The 18989-nt window shown below is 36.9% G+C and overlaps 1 protein-coding gene across 17 annotated transcripts in view; it reads right to left on the bottom strand.

Annotated features, from left to right (window-relative positions):
* The window catches only part of BCAS3 (BCAS3 microtubule associated cell migration factor), a 364101-nt gene that overhangs the window by 275174 nt on the left and 69938 nt on the right, over positions 1-18989 (bottom strand). For all 17 annotated transcript variants that reach the window (XM_030472293.1, XM_030472292.1, XM_030472294.1 and 14 more), the window contains 3 exons: positions 18868-18951; positions 12411-12581; positions 2377-2470 (listed from right to left, as the gene is read on the bottom strand). In XM_030472293.1, coding sequence (XP_030328153.1) covers positions 2377-2470; positions 12411-12581; positions 18868-18951 — 349 coding nt within the window. The remainder of the gene's footprint in view (positions 1-2376; positions 2471-12410; positions 12582-18867; positions 18952-18989) is intronic.

Here is an 18989-nt window from a genome sequence, read left to right as displayed (position 1 = left end):
CTTGGATGTAAGTGCAGTAAGGGATTTCTTCTTGGTTTCAAAAAGAAAGATCAGGGGAAAATATGACTGCCATTTACTGCCATTAGTGACTCTCTCCCCTTCCCATTGGATTGTTTTCTGATAATCTTACAGTGAAACAATCTAGTACAAGGAGCTATTCTCGCAATGATACCCATAAATTTTGTACTGTTATTTTATTACTATTAACTTATCCCTAGCAAGCTCCTTGTTCAGTATGGAAAAATAAACAGCAGAAATCCCCCAAAATGTATCCTACTTGCAACTGATACCTTTAAAACACAGCTTGAAGTGGCTGTGGTGCTGTTCTACTGGTTTACCACACAAAAACATATATATCCATCTACCATAGCCACTGATTTTCAGTGGGTTCCCATGTCAGTGGCGGCTTTGTTTCAGACTTTTTCCAAACACAATCCTGTTAAGTTTTACAGACCTGAATACCTGTAGAGCTCATGGACCCTTGCGATGAGACATGATGAAATTAAGCTATTTAATGAGCCATAGGGAATAAATAGTTCACTGAAACAGACTGGTGTTACCTGTTTGCCTTTAAAGCAGAAGTTAGCAATTGCTACGTTCTAGTGCAGCATCACAGACAGTGCTTGAAATTATTAGTAAAAGTGGGTTTTTACTACAACCAGCCAACAGCCAAAGAGAGGATCAAAAGCCACTTCTTGTTTTGTTCTGCTTTGTAAAGAGATCGGCTGGACTGGCAATATACCACTATGGAATGGATGAAGATGATGTTAGAACACTGGCCTCATCAAAGTTCTGCCTTGATGTTATATAAAGAATACAGGATCCTGTGTTAAGTGCTGCTTTCATACTGTAGGCAGCTGAGGTGATAGTTTTCAACTGGTTTGATACCTGGCTGCAAATCATCCCTCCTGCAATTATCTCATACATAATTTTCAATCAGTCAAGAAGAACACCAATTAGAAAAAGTGTTCTGACATTAAGTATCTTACTGCACCATTAGAGCGAAGGTAAGAATCTGTTAAATCATACACAAAGAATTGCCATTTTAGTCCCTGAGCAAACCAAAAGAACTTGATTATAAAACAAGTAATCCAACAACATGTAAATATATAATTCCATTTAAAAAATAACAAGCTAATTTGCTTTTGCATAAACATTCTTAAGTTTATACAATCATAAAAATTGTCTTAAGGAGGCATTTCATTAACTTCTATACTGCATGCTAATTTAAGCAGCTATATTTATTTCACTTAAATAGCATTGCTCAACTCTAGGCACTATCTTTCTACAAGAGAATGAAGCAAAAAGATTACTGTTCTGGTATTGGAATAGTTGATTCTCAGTTAAATGCACAGAGTTCCACAAGAAATTCTCTAAAGTATCAGAGGAAAATTCAGCCAGATGAGAATACAGGGGTTTTATGTCAAAAAATCACTGTGAAAATGCTGTGAACTACACACTGCTATTAAAGAGTTCTGAGATAAGAGATGGGACATCAGAGTAAGACCAACTGGTCAGTAAAAGTGAAAACATAAATGACAAACTTTTAGTTTTATTTTCTGAAATGTGACTTCAGCCTCAAGATCTTCATGGCGTTTGCTACATTCTAGAAACTGCTCACTTGGGCAAGTGTAAGCTGTTCATTCACTGACCATTTCACTGACTACTACTGCAATCCACTGCAACACTTGGGGCTTTTTCTGTCTATAGGCAGAGTAGTAAACATGTTAATTGTCAATTTGGTAAGATTTATTAACAGACAAAATTTGTAGATACCTCTGATGCCCACAGGCATTGTTCATTTATAAACAAAAAGGAGAGGAACAGGTACTTTTGAGGTGTTTCTTGAAAGCATTTTCAAATTATAGTTGATTTTACTCAGAGTGAGGGTGGAATTGTAAACTCCACCACCAAAACACATAATGGCAGTGTAAGATACTTTAAAAGTGAAATGATTCATTTCATTTTCATATTTACAGAGGAGTACAATTTCACATGTGAGCTGATCCTCTGGATACCTGTACATTGGAACATCTGGATACCTGGCTGGCAGGATACCCAAAAGAAGGGAATTCCCTAGTACTTCTGCTACATTCAAAGTGGTAGACCGAATCTTCTCACATACACCACAGTATAGATTTGCTTAAGTTTGAAATGTCAAAAAAAAAAAAAAAGAAAAAAAAGACAAATTAACCAGTATTTGACACATTCAACCCTCAACAGAGCAGGTCAAAAGTCCTCAGAGCAATGAGTAGGTAATTGCATGTATCACAATGGCATCTGCAATTCCTCCAGAGCAATGGAGCACACATCTATGATACTTTACTGTCTTCATCTTGTTTACAGCTATCACATTAAAAGACTAAAATAACTTACCACTAGGGTTAAAAGCCATGCAGCAAATAGGCTTTTCGTGAGCAGGGAAGTGGGCCACAATACCATCACTATCAGAGTCCTCACTGACAAGTACCTGCATAATATAAAGAGACAAAGGAAGGTTAGAAAGTAAAAATACACCTAGGAGAAAATTCCAACTTAATGATACAGGAATTGTTTTACAAGACACATACAGTGGTACAAATTAGCAATATAACTGCATGTGAACTAAACACAAACAACCTTCTGTCTTTTTTTCAGATAAGGAGACATAAGACATGCTTAAATAACCTACTATTAACTAGACAAGATCATGCACTTTACACCTGGATTCCCTATTTATTTATCTTATTCAAATAAGGCAAAATGGAAAAGTACTGTTACTGTTTTGCTAAATGAAGTAGCAACGGCTGAATAGAAGCTTATTACAAAAAAAGTCTCTATGCAGTGCACCAGGAAGCTGCATTTGTTTCCATTGCTGTTGGGTGAAACAAGGGTTGTGCTCTCGCTATATGTCTGTGATCATACATAGTGGTGAGACACCAGCACAGGTTGCCCAGAGAAGCTGTGGCTGCCCCATCCCTGGCAGCGTTCAAGGCCAGGTTGGACACAGGGGCTTGGAGCAACCTGCTCTAGTGGAAGGTGTTCCTGCCTGTGGCAGGGGGTTGGAACTAGTTGAGCCTTAAGGTCCCTTCAACCCAAACCAATCTGTGATTCTGCGATCATTACTCATAACTTCGTGACAGGAGCTCCCCTGCTCCTTCAGTGCTCGCATGGACCAGAGCTCTCATTCCACCAGACTCATGCAGTCAGACTAACATAAGAAGGATCAGTGTCATTACTCTGAAGAGCACACACAGATCTCTAACTGTAAGCAACACATGGTTTTCCTTAAGCAGTAACAAAAATCACATAATGGAAAGAAAAACATAGACTCTTTCAAAGAAAAGGGAACATTTAACTATTACATAAATCAATATTTTCTTCAGGAGGATTCAAAGTATACATAGCATGGAAAAACAGAAAACCCATAAACCATGGGTTTGCTTTCCATCAGCTACACAGGTAGGAACACTACAGCTTGCATCCTGCTAACAAATGGTGACAGACTTGAGGTATCTGGATTTCCAAATGACACAAGAAATGCTAAGGACTAGGAGCATGCATCAAAGCACTGTATTACTAAACAAGAATCTCATCCCTCTTGAAATTGCCTCAATGGACATTAAATAACAGTATTAGAAAGGTTAAAAGTATTACAAAAGGTAAAAAAATTCTGCTGTTGTAAAATATCTTCTTGTGAACAAAAAAGATAATTAAAAGGTAGGAGAGCGTTTTCAGAGCAGAAGGTTATAAAGTGGAAAAGGAAATACCTGGACTGAAATCTGTGTTGTGTAACATCTTCTGGAGAGAGGGAGAAAGGATGAGCTTTTGGTTTTCTTAAACAAAAGGGTATCTGAGGTTGATAAAACCACTTGGCCCACTGAAAACTAAAGCTGACTGTGAAGACATACGAAAGGACCTCCAAAAGAACACAGTATTACCAATGTCTAATTGTATGAAAAGGAAAAATATATTTTTAGATATTTAGAAGAGAACCAAAAGAAGTGTGAACAAAACATATGCAAGAGCTGTAAAAGTATTTTATTCCTTGGTTACATCATGTTAAAGACTAAATGAAATAAAACAATGAGAAAGATCTGTCAGAAAAGGACTTCGTAAAAGGGTTTCTGTGGTAAGCAAAAACCACCTTCTTAACAAGATGGTGCAAAATTTCCCATTTCAAGTTCAGAATAATTTGTCTGCTGCTTCCAAAATAATCTGAAAGGTTTTTAATACTTCCTATTCCTAACTGATATCAGAATAATTTGAAGATATTTTTATGCTACAAAAAGAGAAATCATCTTTAAATGTTTAAAGAAGTCACGTAATATGGATGAAGAGGCCTGCGCCTGACTTACTTTAAATGTTCAAATTACTTGGCACTGTCACATAAGCACAATTATGGTTTTGCTTTCCGTTGTCAGCATTTCGTGCTTATTCCAGAACCACTAACCAACGGGTCTGGAGATCTTCCTAAGAGCTTTTCAAAGAAACAGTGTTCTTTTCTCAGCCTATATAAACTGCACTAAATAACTCCTACAGATCATCTTTTTCACTTTTAGGTAACTTGGTCTTATCCTTTACATTTTGCTTTAGTTAAAGATACATGATAATGATAAAGTAACATCATAAACCAGCTTTACAGAAGAAATAGGTGGGTTTAAATCTACTCTGTTAAACAAAAGTGTTTAATCTACGAACATGTACGTATCAATAGTATCTAACATCATTGCTAAAAACAGTGACATAAGATATTTCATGTGCATCACCTTCTACAGACAGATTAATTCAGCAAGGCTTTTTTATATTAACTAATGATAAATGCTCCACTGTTATCTCTGCAACATAAAACCCCTATTCAATGGACAAGAAACACTCTGGATGGTAAGACGACCTTTAAATATTTTTCCTCTGGAAATATGATACAAAGCAAAAATGCCACAACATTAAAAACTGTGAAACACCTCAGACATTCCAATTTGTGAACACAGTAAAGCCCAAACCTATTATTTTTATGCTATGCTAGCTGGTTCCATGCTTTAAAATGCCTTTTTTCAAACACTGCTTAAAATTATCTTCCTGGCAAAACACCCTTTGTGTTTCATCTAAAAGGAGTTTTTAAAAATCTTCACTTTTCACTGTAAAAGCCGATGTTCAGGTACAGCAAACCAGTCCTTATTTTGGCTTTATCCTCTGCGTTAGAAATACAAGAAAGAAGATCTTGTTGGCATAATGTCCAATAAGGAAAGAAAAGCAACTGTGAGCTTGTAGGGCCTGAAAACCTTCGCCTGCCACCAAGCCTGGCTCACGCAGAGCTCTCAGGCTCAAACTGAAAGATGTTAGTCTCCTGCACTAGCCAAGTGAAAACATCACCCACAAAAGCTTGGAAATCCCTGGACAGCGCAGAATCTGAAACTCAGGTTGTGATGGTGCCACGCCACCTCCTTTCTTGACATCTGATATCTGTCACTTCCCACCAACTGTGGCTGCAGAATGGAAATACTTGCTTCTGACACACACACATGGAAACACCACTTGCTTGTGCAAGGTAAGATGAAGTTGAAAAATGCTCTTCAACTTTTTAAAATCAACATGAAAAAATAAATCCTGGTCGATCAGAGAAGGAAAGAACTTGTTTTAAAATCACCAACTTTGATTTAAACCTTGAAGCTGCACTGATGGATTTGTCATGTCCTTCCCCTTGCACTTTTGCAGTGGACTTTTGGGGAAAACATACATCACCTTTTACAGTTTCAACACTACAAAGGAAGCTGGGGGAATAAATCAAAGGAATTACAGCAGTTGACTTAACTACATCATAAACCAAAGAAGACCCTCTTTGGAAATGCCCCTTCCAAACCTGCCATAAAACAGGAGCCTGGTTCACATGCCAACTTAGAGCTCGCAGAGCTTTAAAATCATAGTATGATTTTCACCACTGTATATATCTTAAGGAAGACAAAATTATGCTGGTACAACACATGATGCTTTATAGTGGAATACATTATTTTCTGTATTAGAGATCTTTAAACAGATATAACTACCTCAGTACAAGAGGGTTTATATCATTTGGATAGATCAAATAGCACAGAATTCATGCAGAGAAGGATGAAAACCAGAGCTGTGTAGTGATGAAGGAGTATCAAAGGCCTCTGCCACAGAGGCTTCACAAATTTTAGAAACCACTTCTTGCAAAAGCTGAAGTGGAAGATGCTACCTGCAAAAGTGCTGGAGAGAACGATGTCCATAGGCCAACAAAGGGCCTATTCGATCAATACCAGCATTGTATAACTGGTTCCTGTTGGCCAGTTTATGGTTTCTTACCACTGAAAAGAGCAGAGATGGAAATTTTTCTTGGAAGTCAAACGAGTGGTACAAATTCCCTAACAACGCACGCAAGCGCTGTCAGAAAGCTCGAAGGAAGCAGCTCATTCAGCTTCCCGGCACACACTGCAGACAAATCCCACAGGAATCCTGAGGCTGCAATTTTTTTCATCCCAAATAGGCTTCATTCCCCAAGGTAGTGGCCTCCAGTCACTCTTCTATTAAAGGATCTTATAAAGTCTCTCATTGAAAAAGTTTCACAAGTCTTAGCATTACCCTTATAATTGCATAGTCAATGAGGTTCAGGAGGATGCTCAAGCATCTTCCTCACAGAGTTCCTTACCATTACAAGTAGAAACACCATTTTAAGAAAAACAACAACAAGAAACAGACAGAAAGGCTCTCGTACCAAGATGGCCTTGTAAAGAAGCACTTAGGCTACTTCTGATGCCCAAATAGTATCTTACCAAGAGAGCTCAACACTATGTTCAAAAAAGGCTGCCCAGCCAAGAGAGCCAGAAGCTGGATGTGCAAAGCCAACGCTGCAGCTCTCAAGCCAGCTCTATAAAGTTCAACAGAACACTGGAGTTAATTGACGATGAAGCAAGTCCTCTTTATCTCACTATGAAAGAGAAAGAGACAACACACCTAGGGGATCATTACATTTACTATCAAAAAACAGTGTTTGCTTTGAGGGCATGAGATAGCTGAAGCCAAAGCTTTTTTCTCCTGTGCCATATTTTTCTTCATTCATTGTATTTTCCATACTGCTGAACAGAAGCCACTACTAATTATGACTTCAATTATTTTAATCTTTAAAGGCAAATTACACCACTTATCCAAGTAGAGACATGTTTTTAAATAAAACATGAAAGTAACACAAATAAAAGCAGACACAAATCTAATCAAGCAGGTCCTACTCTTAATAAAATTAAGAAAGAATAATCCCATCATCATAAAAACAAACAGGTTGGGCAATATTTATAAATATGAATAGTATATAATAAAGAGATCTTTGTACGTACACTTATTAAGATTTCCATTGATTTAAATAGCTGAAGTTAGGGCAGTGTTCGCTTCAGTTCCTAAGCACAAAACCCACTCCCCTCCACACTGACCCCCCCAATTAGCCTCCCCCAACTTATAGCTAAGGTCAAACATCAGTGGAAAAGGGCTAAAAGTGATAGATCTGTGGCATTAACTACTGCACTCCTTTTAATAGAATCCAGCATAAACTCAAACCAGCCTTGTGCTCAGCCTGAACCATTTATCTGAGACAAAAATGTCTTCTTGACAAAAAACAGATCTCCTTTAATAAAAGTAAGGCAGACAGTATTATGCTCTGAGGGAATCCTGTTGCTCTTTTTATATTTATATATAAAAAGGATTCTGCTGTAATACACGTAGATATAAAAAGTGAAGAAAATTGATGCCAAATATATGAGCATCAGAACATCGGATTAGCCTTTGTGAAAGCTGTTCTCAAAATAAAAGCGCTGGTGTTAATGACAGAGAAATTACACATGTAGTTAAAGTTTCATTATTGAATATGCTTTATTCTTTTAGCTTCTTTTTGCTTCAGACCTAAGTTTCACAACAATTCTTGCTCCCGATAAACATCTTTATTTGGTTCAATTGTTATCAACTCCTTACCAAATGAAAATGAACTTTTGAAACTGCAGCAGTCTGCAGGGTTTTTTTCTGAAAATTCCTCCTTAATGCAATAAAAAGTTAATAGGGAACAGGAAAAAAAAAAAACAAGCACCAATCACATTTTAAAACATAAAAAGATCAACATGTTATCTTGTTTTTATAAGTTATTTTAGAAATATTTCCTCAAATATTTTCATGAATTTTGGATGATCTGTGAAAGCAACACTGTGATATCTCATCAATCACAGCGCTCTATCAAAAGCACTGAGAATCGAGTTTTGTATTTTTAAATGACCACATATTTCTCTGTCAACTAAATGTTAGATGTTTAACAGATTTACATTCAGGCACAAAACTGGCGACTTTGGAGAAAGGTCATTATTGCAGCTTACATGTGGGTGGCCGAGTTGATGAATTAATTAAGAATACAGAAACAAAGGTCGAAAGAAAATAATTTTTCTTTAAAACTCAAGCCACTAAAGTCTTACACATTTAATTCCAATTACTGAAAAAGAGGACATCTGCACAGCTTTAGTTTTATCCATTTCAACTAATTAACAGATTCAAATAAATAGTCATTACGTCTAACTGAAAAGTTCGCTAACACTTCATTAGAAGGAAGTTTAAACAAGCACACAACCTTGTTAACATATTTTGGTTTACCACAAAGTTACTTGGGCATCTTGATAATTATTTTTACTCCCTTTACAAATATATCACGACAGCCAACTTCAATAATTCTACATTCCTTTGCATTTCTTTAATTGCCTCATAATTCACATTTTCGTAAAGTACCACTGATTATGAAAGTAGGAGCTATCACATAAAGAACTGACGGGTATGAGATTTTACTACAGTATCTACATTTGTAAGGTTTATTAAAATATTTTCCCTACAGATTTAATCCTGCAAGATTGCATTAGAAGATTTCTTTGGTCTTTAATTGTATATTTTTCAGTGGTGAGCGAGCATTTCAACCTCTGCACAGCACATTTCATGAAATACATTGAGCCCCATCTCACATTCTTTATATTGCTACCTTTGAAATGGCAGATATAATAAAAATCAGGGAAAACTTAGAGCTGTAGTTAGTCCTTCTGGCTTATGTCCAAAACATGTTCCTTAATCATCCTACTGGCAAATAAATCTGCATGTTTCTACACACGCACAGAGCAGCTCACTCCTTTAAAACCTGTGTTGCTATGCTCAAAGTAAATGGTTAGGCACACGCACCATTAATTTGCAAGCCTTTACATAGATACACTTAATACAAAACCTCAACTGCTTCCCCATTGAAAAAAGTCCTTATTTCTCCTTCAAAAGGACATGCTTGCTCGCCTTAAGGTTTACTGTCATCTTCCATTTTCTTTCTCTTTAAAACCGATTGCTTCCACTTGTTTTTTTTACTATACGTTATCTTAAAGACATATTTTATTACTTGGAAATTTCATCACAACACCCAAATTCTTAGTCAGGCTATGCAGGTAGATAGAAATCTTTAGTGACCTGAAGGAGGTGAGGTATTCCTCTTACATTAGGGGTTCGCTGATGATAAGAAAACTCCCTTCTGCTTCTGAAACTCCCCTCATTTACGATCAGGCTGACAACCTCTGAAAACCATGCACGCACACACAAGTATATTTACATAGTTGCTAGACAAATCTCTAATGAAAGGGATGCAAGGCTTTCAAACTGTTAATTCAGTCCAGAAAATGCTTGGTAGGCATTACTAATTCTTGTGGTTTCCCAGCCAGCTTAGGAAGACCGATGCTTGTAACGGGCACTGCCATCCAGGAGCATCCCTATCCAGCAGCACTGAAATATTCCAAACCAGGAGGAAGCAAGAATGCCACTGTCTCTTTGTACCCACCCAGATCTCTTATTTCTCCCTCGAACCTGAAAACTGGGATTATAAACCAATAACTTTAGAAAAATCACTACATCAGCAAGAAAACTGAGATTAAACTATGCCATGCTGCTGGACAGCACACACTTTATCTTAAACAGAGGTGAGGCTGAACTCTGCATCACTCAATCTGCTCAATCACTCTTCTATTTCAACCAACGTGTCAGTAATAATGTAGTTTGGATGACTACTATCAGCAAACCAATTTACCACAGAAGAGTAAAATAATTTCAGAAATTAATACAATGAGGAAGAACCTGTGTGGCTCAAAGGGCCGTAAAGATTTCAAACCAGCACGATACTCAACCACGAGTTTATGGTGAAGTCTATGAGCAATCACATTTAGCTCAGCAAAATGACTCACATCATTTAAAGGTCAGACTTGCTAAAATGCTTTCTTGAGCTGAAGCTTCACTCAATTATGCTATAAAACCCAGCCAGAGCTGCCCAGCCGGTACACAGAGGTGCCATCTTAACTATAGAATGCCATTTCTTGCAGGCTTGCCTGCTTCTATCGGCACACAGACATAGGATCCCTGCCCGGCTCCTCAGGACAAGGCAGCTCACACAACTGCCAAAATCGTGTTCCAACGGAGCTGTGTGCACAGAAACTTATGTTCCCACCTGGCTGGAGTGATGGACAAGAACTGGGTGGGGACACACGACACTGCTTGCATTAGAAGGTTCTTTACTGGGACAGTGCCCAAGAAGAGTCTTTATTCAAACCGCGTACAAATTGTATTTGGTTTTAATCAACTTTCCTTTTCCTAAATGCACATTTCTGTAAGAACTGATTGTTAAGAAGTCTTCTGTACCACGAAATTCTAACAATGCAAATGAAAGATTATTTTATTTTTCCTGGAAAAAAAACCCCACTAAAGCTAATCCTGAAAGTAAGTCTCAGCACTGAAAATAAATTATTAATTTTAAAACTCCAGATGACAAAAATATGAATGCAAGGCATATAAACAACTCGGGTATCTAACTTAGAGCCTCCTTCCCTAGAGATTCAAGACAAAAATTATTTTCCTAGAACTGATGGCTTATTTATGTTACAGCAGCACTATTTGGACAAGGCAAGCGTTATCATTTTTACAACTACTTTTCCATAGTGCCCTTTAGGCTTGATAGCTCCCTACTATTGTTAAGGTCAGAGGACAAGTTCATAAAACCTCTAAATCATACATAACAAGACTTAAAAACATAAGATACAGCTTTTTCTTTTCCCCCTAGGCCCAGGCAGAAGAATCAGAGCGCAGACAATGACCATCAGAAGTAATGACCGCATTAAACACGGCTTCATGAGAAATTGATGAAGTAAAATTTTTCTTTCTCTTTTTTTTTTTTTCTGGCAGTATAAGAAGAGCCAAAAGAACCTTTTTCCAAGGAAACGAAAACAAACCCCAACGGCCAAAAGACTGATTTTAAGACTTCAAGATCTTACGTAAAATAAATTCAATTTTTTATTCTCCTCTTCTTTTTTCTTTTTCTTCTATTTTGCAAGAAAAGGCCTATAACATTATATGAACAATCCACTCTCAATGTAACATTACTTGGCTAAGTACTTCCACAACTAGTTCTCAGGGACAACCACAGCTCAAACAGCAGACTGGGGTTTTTGTTTGGTTTGATCGTTTTCAAGTAAAATATGCTATTTTCCTTTCATGTAAGAAAAGAAAACAACTTCACTACTGATTTGTCTTTAATAGTCACTAACTTACCTGCAATAAGTATCATAAAAGTAGGGGAAAAGAAAAGAAATTGTTTTTCCTTTTTTTAAATTCAATAAATGTGAACATTAGTCTATTTTACAGACTGGTTACAAAATAATGCAGTGCATGGGGGTCCCGCAAAAACACCCATTCCAGGACCAGATACTTCAACATTAAACTATTGACAGAAACAAACAAACAAACAAACAAACAGACATGGCTATCTCCTCTGTCATAAGGACAGTTCAAAACACCAACTTAAAGTTTGTGTGATAATGGCACGGATTTTTTAACAAACTATTTAGCCTGGCACATTCTACTGTGTATTATTAGAAAAACAGTACATAGCATATGCCTCACAATCAAGCATCACACTTGATTACATTTTAGTTTTGAAATTTATGTAAAATCAGAAGCTTTTATACTTAATATCCAGCTTCACTCATCATCTTTTTTAAACTGGAATTCAACAATTCACCGTATTTCTAGACAACCACATTTTCCAGACACATTATATATTAATAAATATAATCAGACTACATATACATTTCAACTGATCAGCATAAATCAATGTCAATTATGAACAAGTGTTAGAGAGACAAAATGTGACATTTCACACTTGATCTTGTCAAAGTGTCACATAAATATGTTCTAAGGACAATATATATTTTGGCTTAATTTCAGTCCCAAATAGGACTTTATCACAGCTGTGTGTGTCTGTAAAAGTTTTTGACCTAGCAAAAATCTCATCTATTTTTCATTTTTTAAAGCATAAAACATTTTCCTGAGATGTTTGTGAACATGAATGCACATTGTTTCAGTGCAAATTGTATTACCTGCCCTTCTGCAACTGTCTCTGTGTCAATGATGGTGATGATTCCAGGCACCAGAGGACTTCGACGGATGTTGCTATGAGCTAAAATTTCTTCTTCAGTTGCTCCTGAGGGCAGCGTCCCTGTCAGCTGTGTAACTACTTTCCCAACCATTGTAAGTCCAGTCTTTATTGTCTATAAAAAGAAAGAAAACCAATAAATAATGTTTAGAGTTGGTTTATGGATCTATCTTGAATTTTTTCTCAACAATATGAATATAACTAGATTGTGCACACCAGAAGCAGACAAAGAAAATATTTTAATAAGTGATACAGAAGCTGCAAAAGGCTGTACATAAAGAAATAGCTTGAAAAAATTTAGCATCCTGTTGATTTGAAGTATTCACCCGTATTTTGGAATTAAGCTTCCAAAACAGTCTTGAAAAAAGAAATATTTTAATGTTGTCTAAATGTTACTTTTTTCTTTCTTTAACTTTGTTATTTACTTATTCGAAGAGGCACAGAACGTAGACAGTTATAAGAATCACATGGAGAAGCCAAGATGAGTGTGTGTGGAGGGCAGCATTACACAGAGAAATACTTATAGCCGCTAATGCTTAATGCCGAAATAGTTACATCTTCTGCACAACTGCAAGAGACACGGAATTTGGCCTTTGATAGATATGACAGACACATTGATTTGTTTCTCAGCAATTATGCCTTTTGCAGCATTAACACTGAATATGGAACTGAAACCCAGCAAAATTACAAACGCCATCCTCAAGGTACTAGAAAGGACAGCTCTGTACAAAGTAGACCCATATCCCATTACAAATAATGTGACTTTCCACAGTCTGCATGTTTTCCAGATGGGGGTTTCAAAACATATTCACTGCACCAGCTTTTATAATTTAAAGATGCTGAAGATTGGTTTTATGTTGTTTGATTTTATGTGGAGAAAGAGCAAGGGTACCCACAGTAGGAGAGGCAGACATTTAAAGAAAAACAACCCAAACTACAACTTTAAATATTTTCTCCTTGAATCAAGGACTGTGCCTTATTTGCCTATAAAGAATTGAGCGGATTTATTATGCAATATAAATAAGACATAGCAAAAGAGATCAGAACGGAATGACACTATAACAAGCCAGTTCTTAACTAAAAAGACAAGCTAAGCTGTCTGCTAAATTGAAAAGGAAAAAAACTGTACATATCACAGGCTGAAACCAAGAAGCAGCCACAAATCAATTGCAACTGCTTTGTTTAGTGCTAAAATCTCAAACTGCAGTGATTAGAAAACACATTAGTGTTCATCAATTAGCAGCCAAACGTTTGTTTTAATAATTCATAGGAAATGACTTACACAAAGTCTGTTAGTGTGTTGTCAGGAAAACCTCTGAAGGGCCAACAGAATTAGGCGCCACACTGTATTGATGGCAAGATCTAGCCAGGAAGCCTGATTAACCTCTGAGATGCCTCAGCTGATGTACTTACCCCATTAATGCTAATGGAGAGACTACCACTTAAAATCGAGCCGTGCCTTTATCACAGGAATGTCTTTGGGGTTTAAAGTCTTTAGTAATATCCTGCCATTTGTTTCTTATTATTTCTTTTTATACTCACATACAACAAATGAGAATAAAACTGATTTTAACAGTTGCAAATTCAGAAGACTGAAAAACGTAACGAAGCAGATAATGATATCCAAGGAACAGACCTAAACCAGCCCCAGTGCCATCACAGGAACGCATTTCAACTTTCCTTACAAAACCTGACAAGGCAGTTTTCTGGCCAAGAGATAAAATCATATAAAATGATAGTTTATACAGCAGGAAAGAGAAATCAGTATAGGAATACTATATGGCAAAATACCTAGGCAAGTTAAAAGACCAATAATTGTAATTGACCTAATTTAGAAAATATCTTTAATATTACAACAAAAGACATTGGATGACAAAGTGCCCATTATAAATTTATAGCTCTCTAGCAAAAAATTAACATGCTTATCTAGCAAAATGAATTACTGCTACATGTTAGACTGTGACTGTGGGACTACTGAGAAGGAATAGGTGAAAAAAGAGGTGGCCGAGGCCATTAGCTCAGAAATATCAGTGCAAAACCATTACAGCACTCACTCCTTTGTGCTATGTGTATATTTGCAAAAACTTCCCTGGTAATCTTTAACCTTTCCCATGCCATATCAGCTGTCCCCTCTATCCATTAGAGCTAATGACCTTGCTCTCACATAAGCTGTTAGTACTCATTAAGAAGTTATCAGGTAACAAGAGAAAACAGATGCAGCCTTTGCTAAATCACTTTACCACTATAGGATTAAAAGATATGGAGAAAGAATCAAGTAAAGAAGTTATGAGGTGAGAAGAACTTGGTTTATAATTTGATGCTAGACATTTGACAGACCAAATACATTTTAAATGAAATAGGTTAAAGTTTGCACTGTCCCAGTTCCTTTGTCATTGATGGGAACCTGCCAGTGCAAACTCAGTGAAATTTCTTTATAAATGAAAATATTTGATCCAGTTTCTCTTGTAAGCAACAACTCACACTGTGCAAACACACAAGTTATTTGTATGCTCACATGTACGCTATCTACGCAAAAATAGGACTGTTCACATTCCTTTAAATATAAAGCCATATTTAATTAAAATAAATGTATGCACTCCTACCTCATTTAATTGAAAAATAAGTAGAACTTTAACTAAAACTAAAATGCATCAGTCAGTGCCTGTTAGTCTGGTTTGTTCCGACAAAGTTCTTCTATACTTTCAGTGACTAAACAATATTTTGTTCCTGTTTCTCATAATAAATACATTTTACACAATTTATTTGTTTACAAATGAAAAATCTATAGAAAGCAGAAAGAGCTCCAAAAGACATGCTCTAGTAGTCAGCAATATGAGGGGCTCATGCTTAGTTTGAGCAAAGTGAACACACAATTGATTATAAATTCATGTTCAAACTAAATGTTTGCTGAAATGCTCGTGCTTCACAAAGATGTTTCCCTTCCCTGCTCTTGCTGCAGATTCTGAAAAGAGGTAGGATAGGGAAGAAACCTCTTAGAAAATTCATCTTAAACAGCATGGCCAGTTTGACCACTTGGATATGTCAGGACAGGGAAGATCTGCGTGAGCACCCCTTGAACAGGGAGTGAGCTGCAACGTGACTCACACAGGGACATGGTGAGACCAAACCTCTCTTCAATGAGACATAGGAGAAAAAACAAGCGTGGAGACATACGAACATCTTTTCCTAATCCCCCTTCCTTGCTGCATCCAAGATGAACAAATTTAGATAATTATAACAATTTCACATTTGGACACTTATTCCAAACCAAGCACCTGAATATTCTCCCATCACTAATATTGTTAAGTAATGCTGGGGTTTATTCCGAAAGACATTCTATGGCCATTCTACTGTGTTTTTCAGGTGGAGTGAAAAGAATCTTTATCCTGTGAGGAACAATGTTTTCATTTTTTTCAAATACATCTATTTCTCTCTTTGCTCAGCATTAGCCTGAATTGGAATCTTGACATGTTTTCTATTTCCAGAAATTTTCTGCTTGGTCAACTTAAAGAAATTATCAGAGCCTTTTAGAACATGAACAGCTAGAAAGCGACCAAACAAATGTGAGGAAATGAAAATAAGAGATTGAGCTGGAAAAATGCATGTGCTTTTCCAGCAACAGCAGAAAGCAATGTTCTTGCAAGATCCATCTAAGGAGAAACAGAAAAAAAATCCACGTTCAAAATAAAATCCTTCCAGAAAGTACAAAAGCAAATGGGAAGATGACATAAAGGAATTCTTTATAATGTCACCAGAATAACAAGAGTTTTGGCACCAGTAAACAACACACCCCAACATGGTCACAATTTTGACCTTGGTATTTGTTACTCAGGTAACAGGGAGCTCCTGAGTCTGAAGTTATTTGATTAAGGAAGAAATGTATTTGCTGCATCAAGTACAACACACAGCAGTACCCCACACTGAGGACAAACCCACCAGGACATTCAAAACCATTTCTCATCAAAGGGAATACCATTAAAGTAAATATTCTGTACTGCCACTGAGACCTTCTACAGAGGATCTGAAAGGTAATTCTCGAAAGTGACCCTGTTGAAATCACTCTTTTCTCTCAGCTTTATCTTTCTGCTTTATACGAAGGTTCTTTCACTTCCTTCAATAAGCAATTGGAACCCAGAGAAAAGGCTGTAACCCAAGATAATCTGACAAAACAAGAACTTTTATGGAACCACTTCTGAACCGAAAAGCAGCAGTGCAGGGAACAGAAAAGGACATCCACTTTCAAAAAAGCTAAAACCTCTGCTGATCAAAGCAAATGAATTACAAACCATTGCAGGCTGATAAGATAGAACAGCAGTAGAGGTTTATAAATGAAGACTTACTTAAGCAAGGAGTGAAGTTTATGGTGAGGTAATGAGATGGGCAAAGAGCAACAGATATCTGGAGTATATATTTGCCAACAAGACAGTCAGCATTTCAGTTATCAGAGATGAAAACATGCTAGATAGTGAGCCAAGATTCAATGAAATCAGTAATAAACCAAACATTACAGATTTAGTGTTACACACTCAAGTATGAATAACAACACAGTAAGGCTGAGATATACTCAAGTGTTTAAAAACTATATTAGTATTAATCTATTACAGCAACATCTAACAGCCAGTAGTGAGCAAAAGCAACGTGCTATATAAAATACAAAGTACTATAGAGATTGTGTCCTTATGATAATGTTTTCCTAACTTTCACTATCACCTTATCCCTGTCAGAGGCTAACAATCTTTTCTTTCCTATGATTATAAACACATTTTATCTTATTGATGCAACATCAGTACTTCAGTGTTTGCCCACGTTCAGCTTAACGTGGGATTTTCTGGATGATGATCCCTGGCTAGCACTACTCAGCAGGTAAGGTCACCATCTTGGTCCATACTGGCTTTAAAACCTAGTTACCCAGAGTCTTTAGGGCTAAGGGCTATAAAAGATGTCCTTCTTTTTTAGGTTTTTTTAGTCTGTTGAAAAAGATTAAACAAAATAGTGCTTAGTCTTCAACGTCTAATGGAATGCTTTGACAATCATTACATGCTTTAAGAAAGCTTTGGCCTGTTTGTTCCTCTTCAGTCACCAGCAGGCTTGGCTTTGGCAGTACAGTGATCTGTTTGTAAGATTTTACCACATCTGACCAAAACTGATCACGCCAAGCCAGTTGTTTTTCAAACTTACCTGTGCTATAAACCCCATGTTATTGATGCTGAGACTGAAGGAATTTGGGGAGGTTTTCCCCTCCTGTTTTTTTCTGCTGGTGAAAGTATGCAAAGAGATAGAGCAAATTTCAGATGTCTTCAGAACAGCAGCAATTCAAGTTCTCCTCAGCAATGTACAAAACTGTGATTTTTCTCCTCCTCCAGCCACAATGAGATGGTGTCCAAAGCTATGCTGATAGAATATGTTTGTTTTCATGTTTTGTTTTTACATGAGATACCATGCCCTGTGTCTCTCTTTGTGGGTTCCTCTAACTGTTGTTTTCTTCAGTGACGCTGAGCTTTCTGTTCTGCGCTGTCATTTAATTCCTATTATTAGATTTGTTTTGTTGTGCATATCAGAAATGAAAAGGCTGGTGGTTACAATGAAAGCTTGTAATCAGCACGAAGTTTGCCAGACGGTGCCAAAACTCACTTTGTGAGTGCGTATATGTGAAAAAGAAATTACTTGGCAAAATGTTGCAAGCAAGTCCTCAAGGAAAGGAGGGGGTTATGGGGGATAGTAAAACAACAGTTCTACATACTTTTTGGTTTGTTTAAGATTTTTCCAAGCCATGGTCATCTTTTGATACTATAAAACCCCAAATATTTCTCTGAAAAAGGAGGGATATTATAATGTCATCTGAACTAAGAAAACTAGGCAGTGGAACCTATATGTAAACGGTCATTAATAAACTCTAACCTTCAAGGAAAGCTGCCAGTTAATTAATTAGCTCCAGTGCTGTGCTGTCCTCCTTTAGAGAGGTTAAAACATATAACGCTAGTGTGATTGAGTCCAAAAAGCACCAAACACTTTTAAAGTCAGTCTTCATGACGCTGAAAGTCTAATAATTCACAAGGTTGATTTCTAATCATGTAAGCTTGTAATATTATGAACAGCCAACAACATACAAATCCATTTTACTATGATTTTCCTATAACAGGGGTCACTAATACAAACAGCTCCTTATAATACATGAAATTTAAACAGTCAGTTCAAAAGGACAGGAATACTTCCTGAAAAAAAAACAGCTACTCAGAGATTTGCAGGATCATAGGCGAGCTGCTAATGGTAGCATGTTTCTTACTGTGCTCTCCTCTTGTATGAATGGGGAGGGGGGGTGATGACACACTGTACAATTCAGCAGGGAAACCTAATAATTATCTTACATGCTAACCTCTCCCAGCAGCAGATGATGTACTCACTTTGGCAGCACTAATGACTGTGGCAGTGTAAGACTGAATGTTGTCTCCACAGGCTCCACCACGGGATTGATGGCATCGGATCAGCTACAAGAAGAAAGACAGCAATGGAGTAACTACTATTA

This window comes from Strigops habroptila (assembly GCF_004027225.2).
Source record: "Strigops habroptila isolate Jane chromosome 13 unlocalized genomic scaffold, bStrHab1.2.pri S16, whole genome shotgun sequence".
NCBI lineage: Eukaryota > Metazoa > Chordata > Aves > Psittaciformes > Psittacidae > Strigops > Strigops habroptila.
The sequence above is the reverse complement of the archived record's forward strand: the minus strand, read 5'-3'. Positions and strand labels throughout refer to the sequence as shown.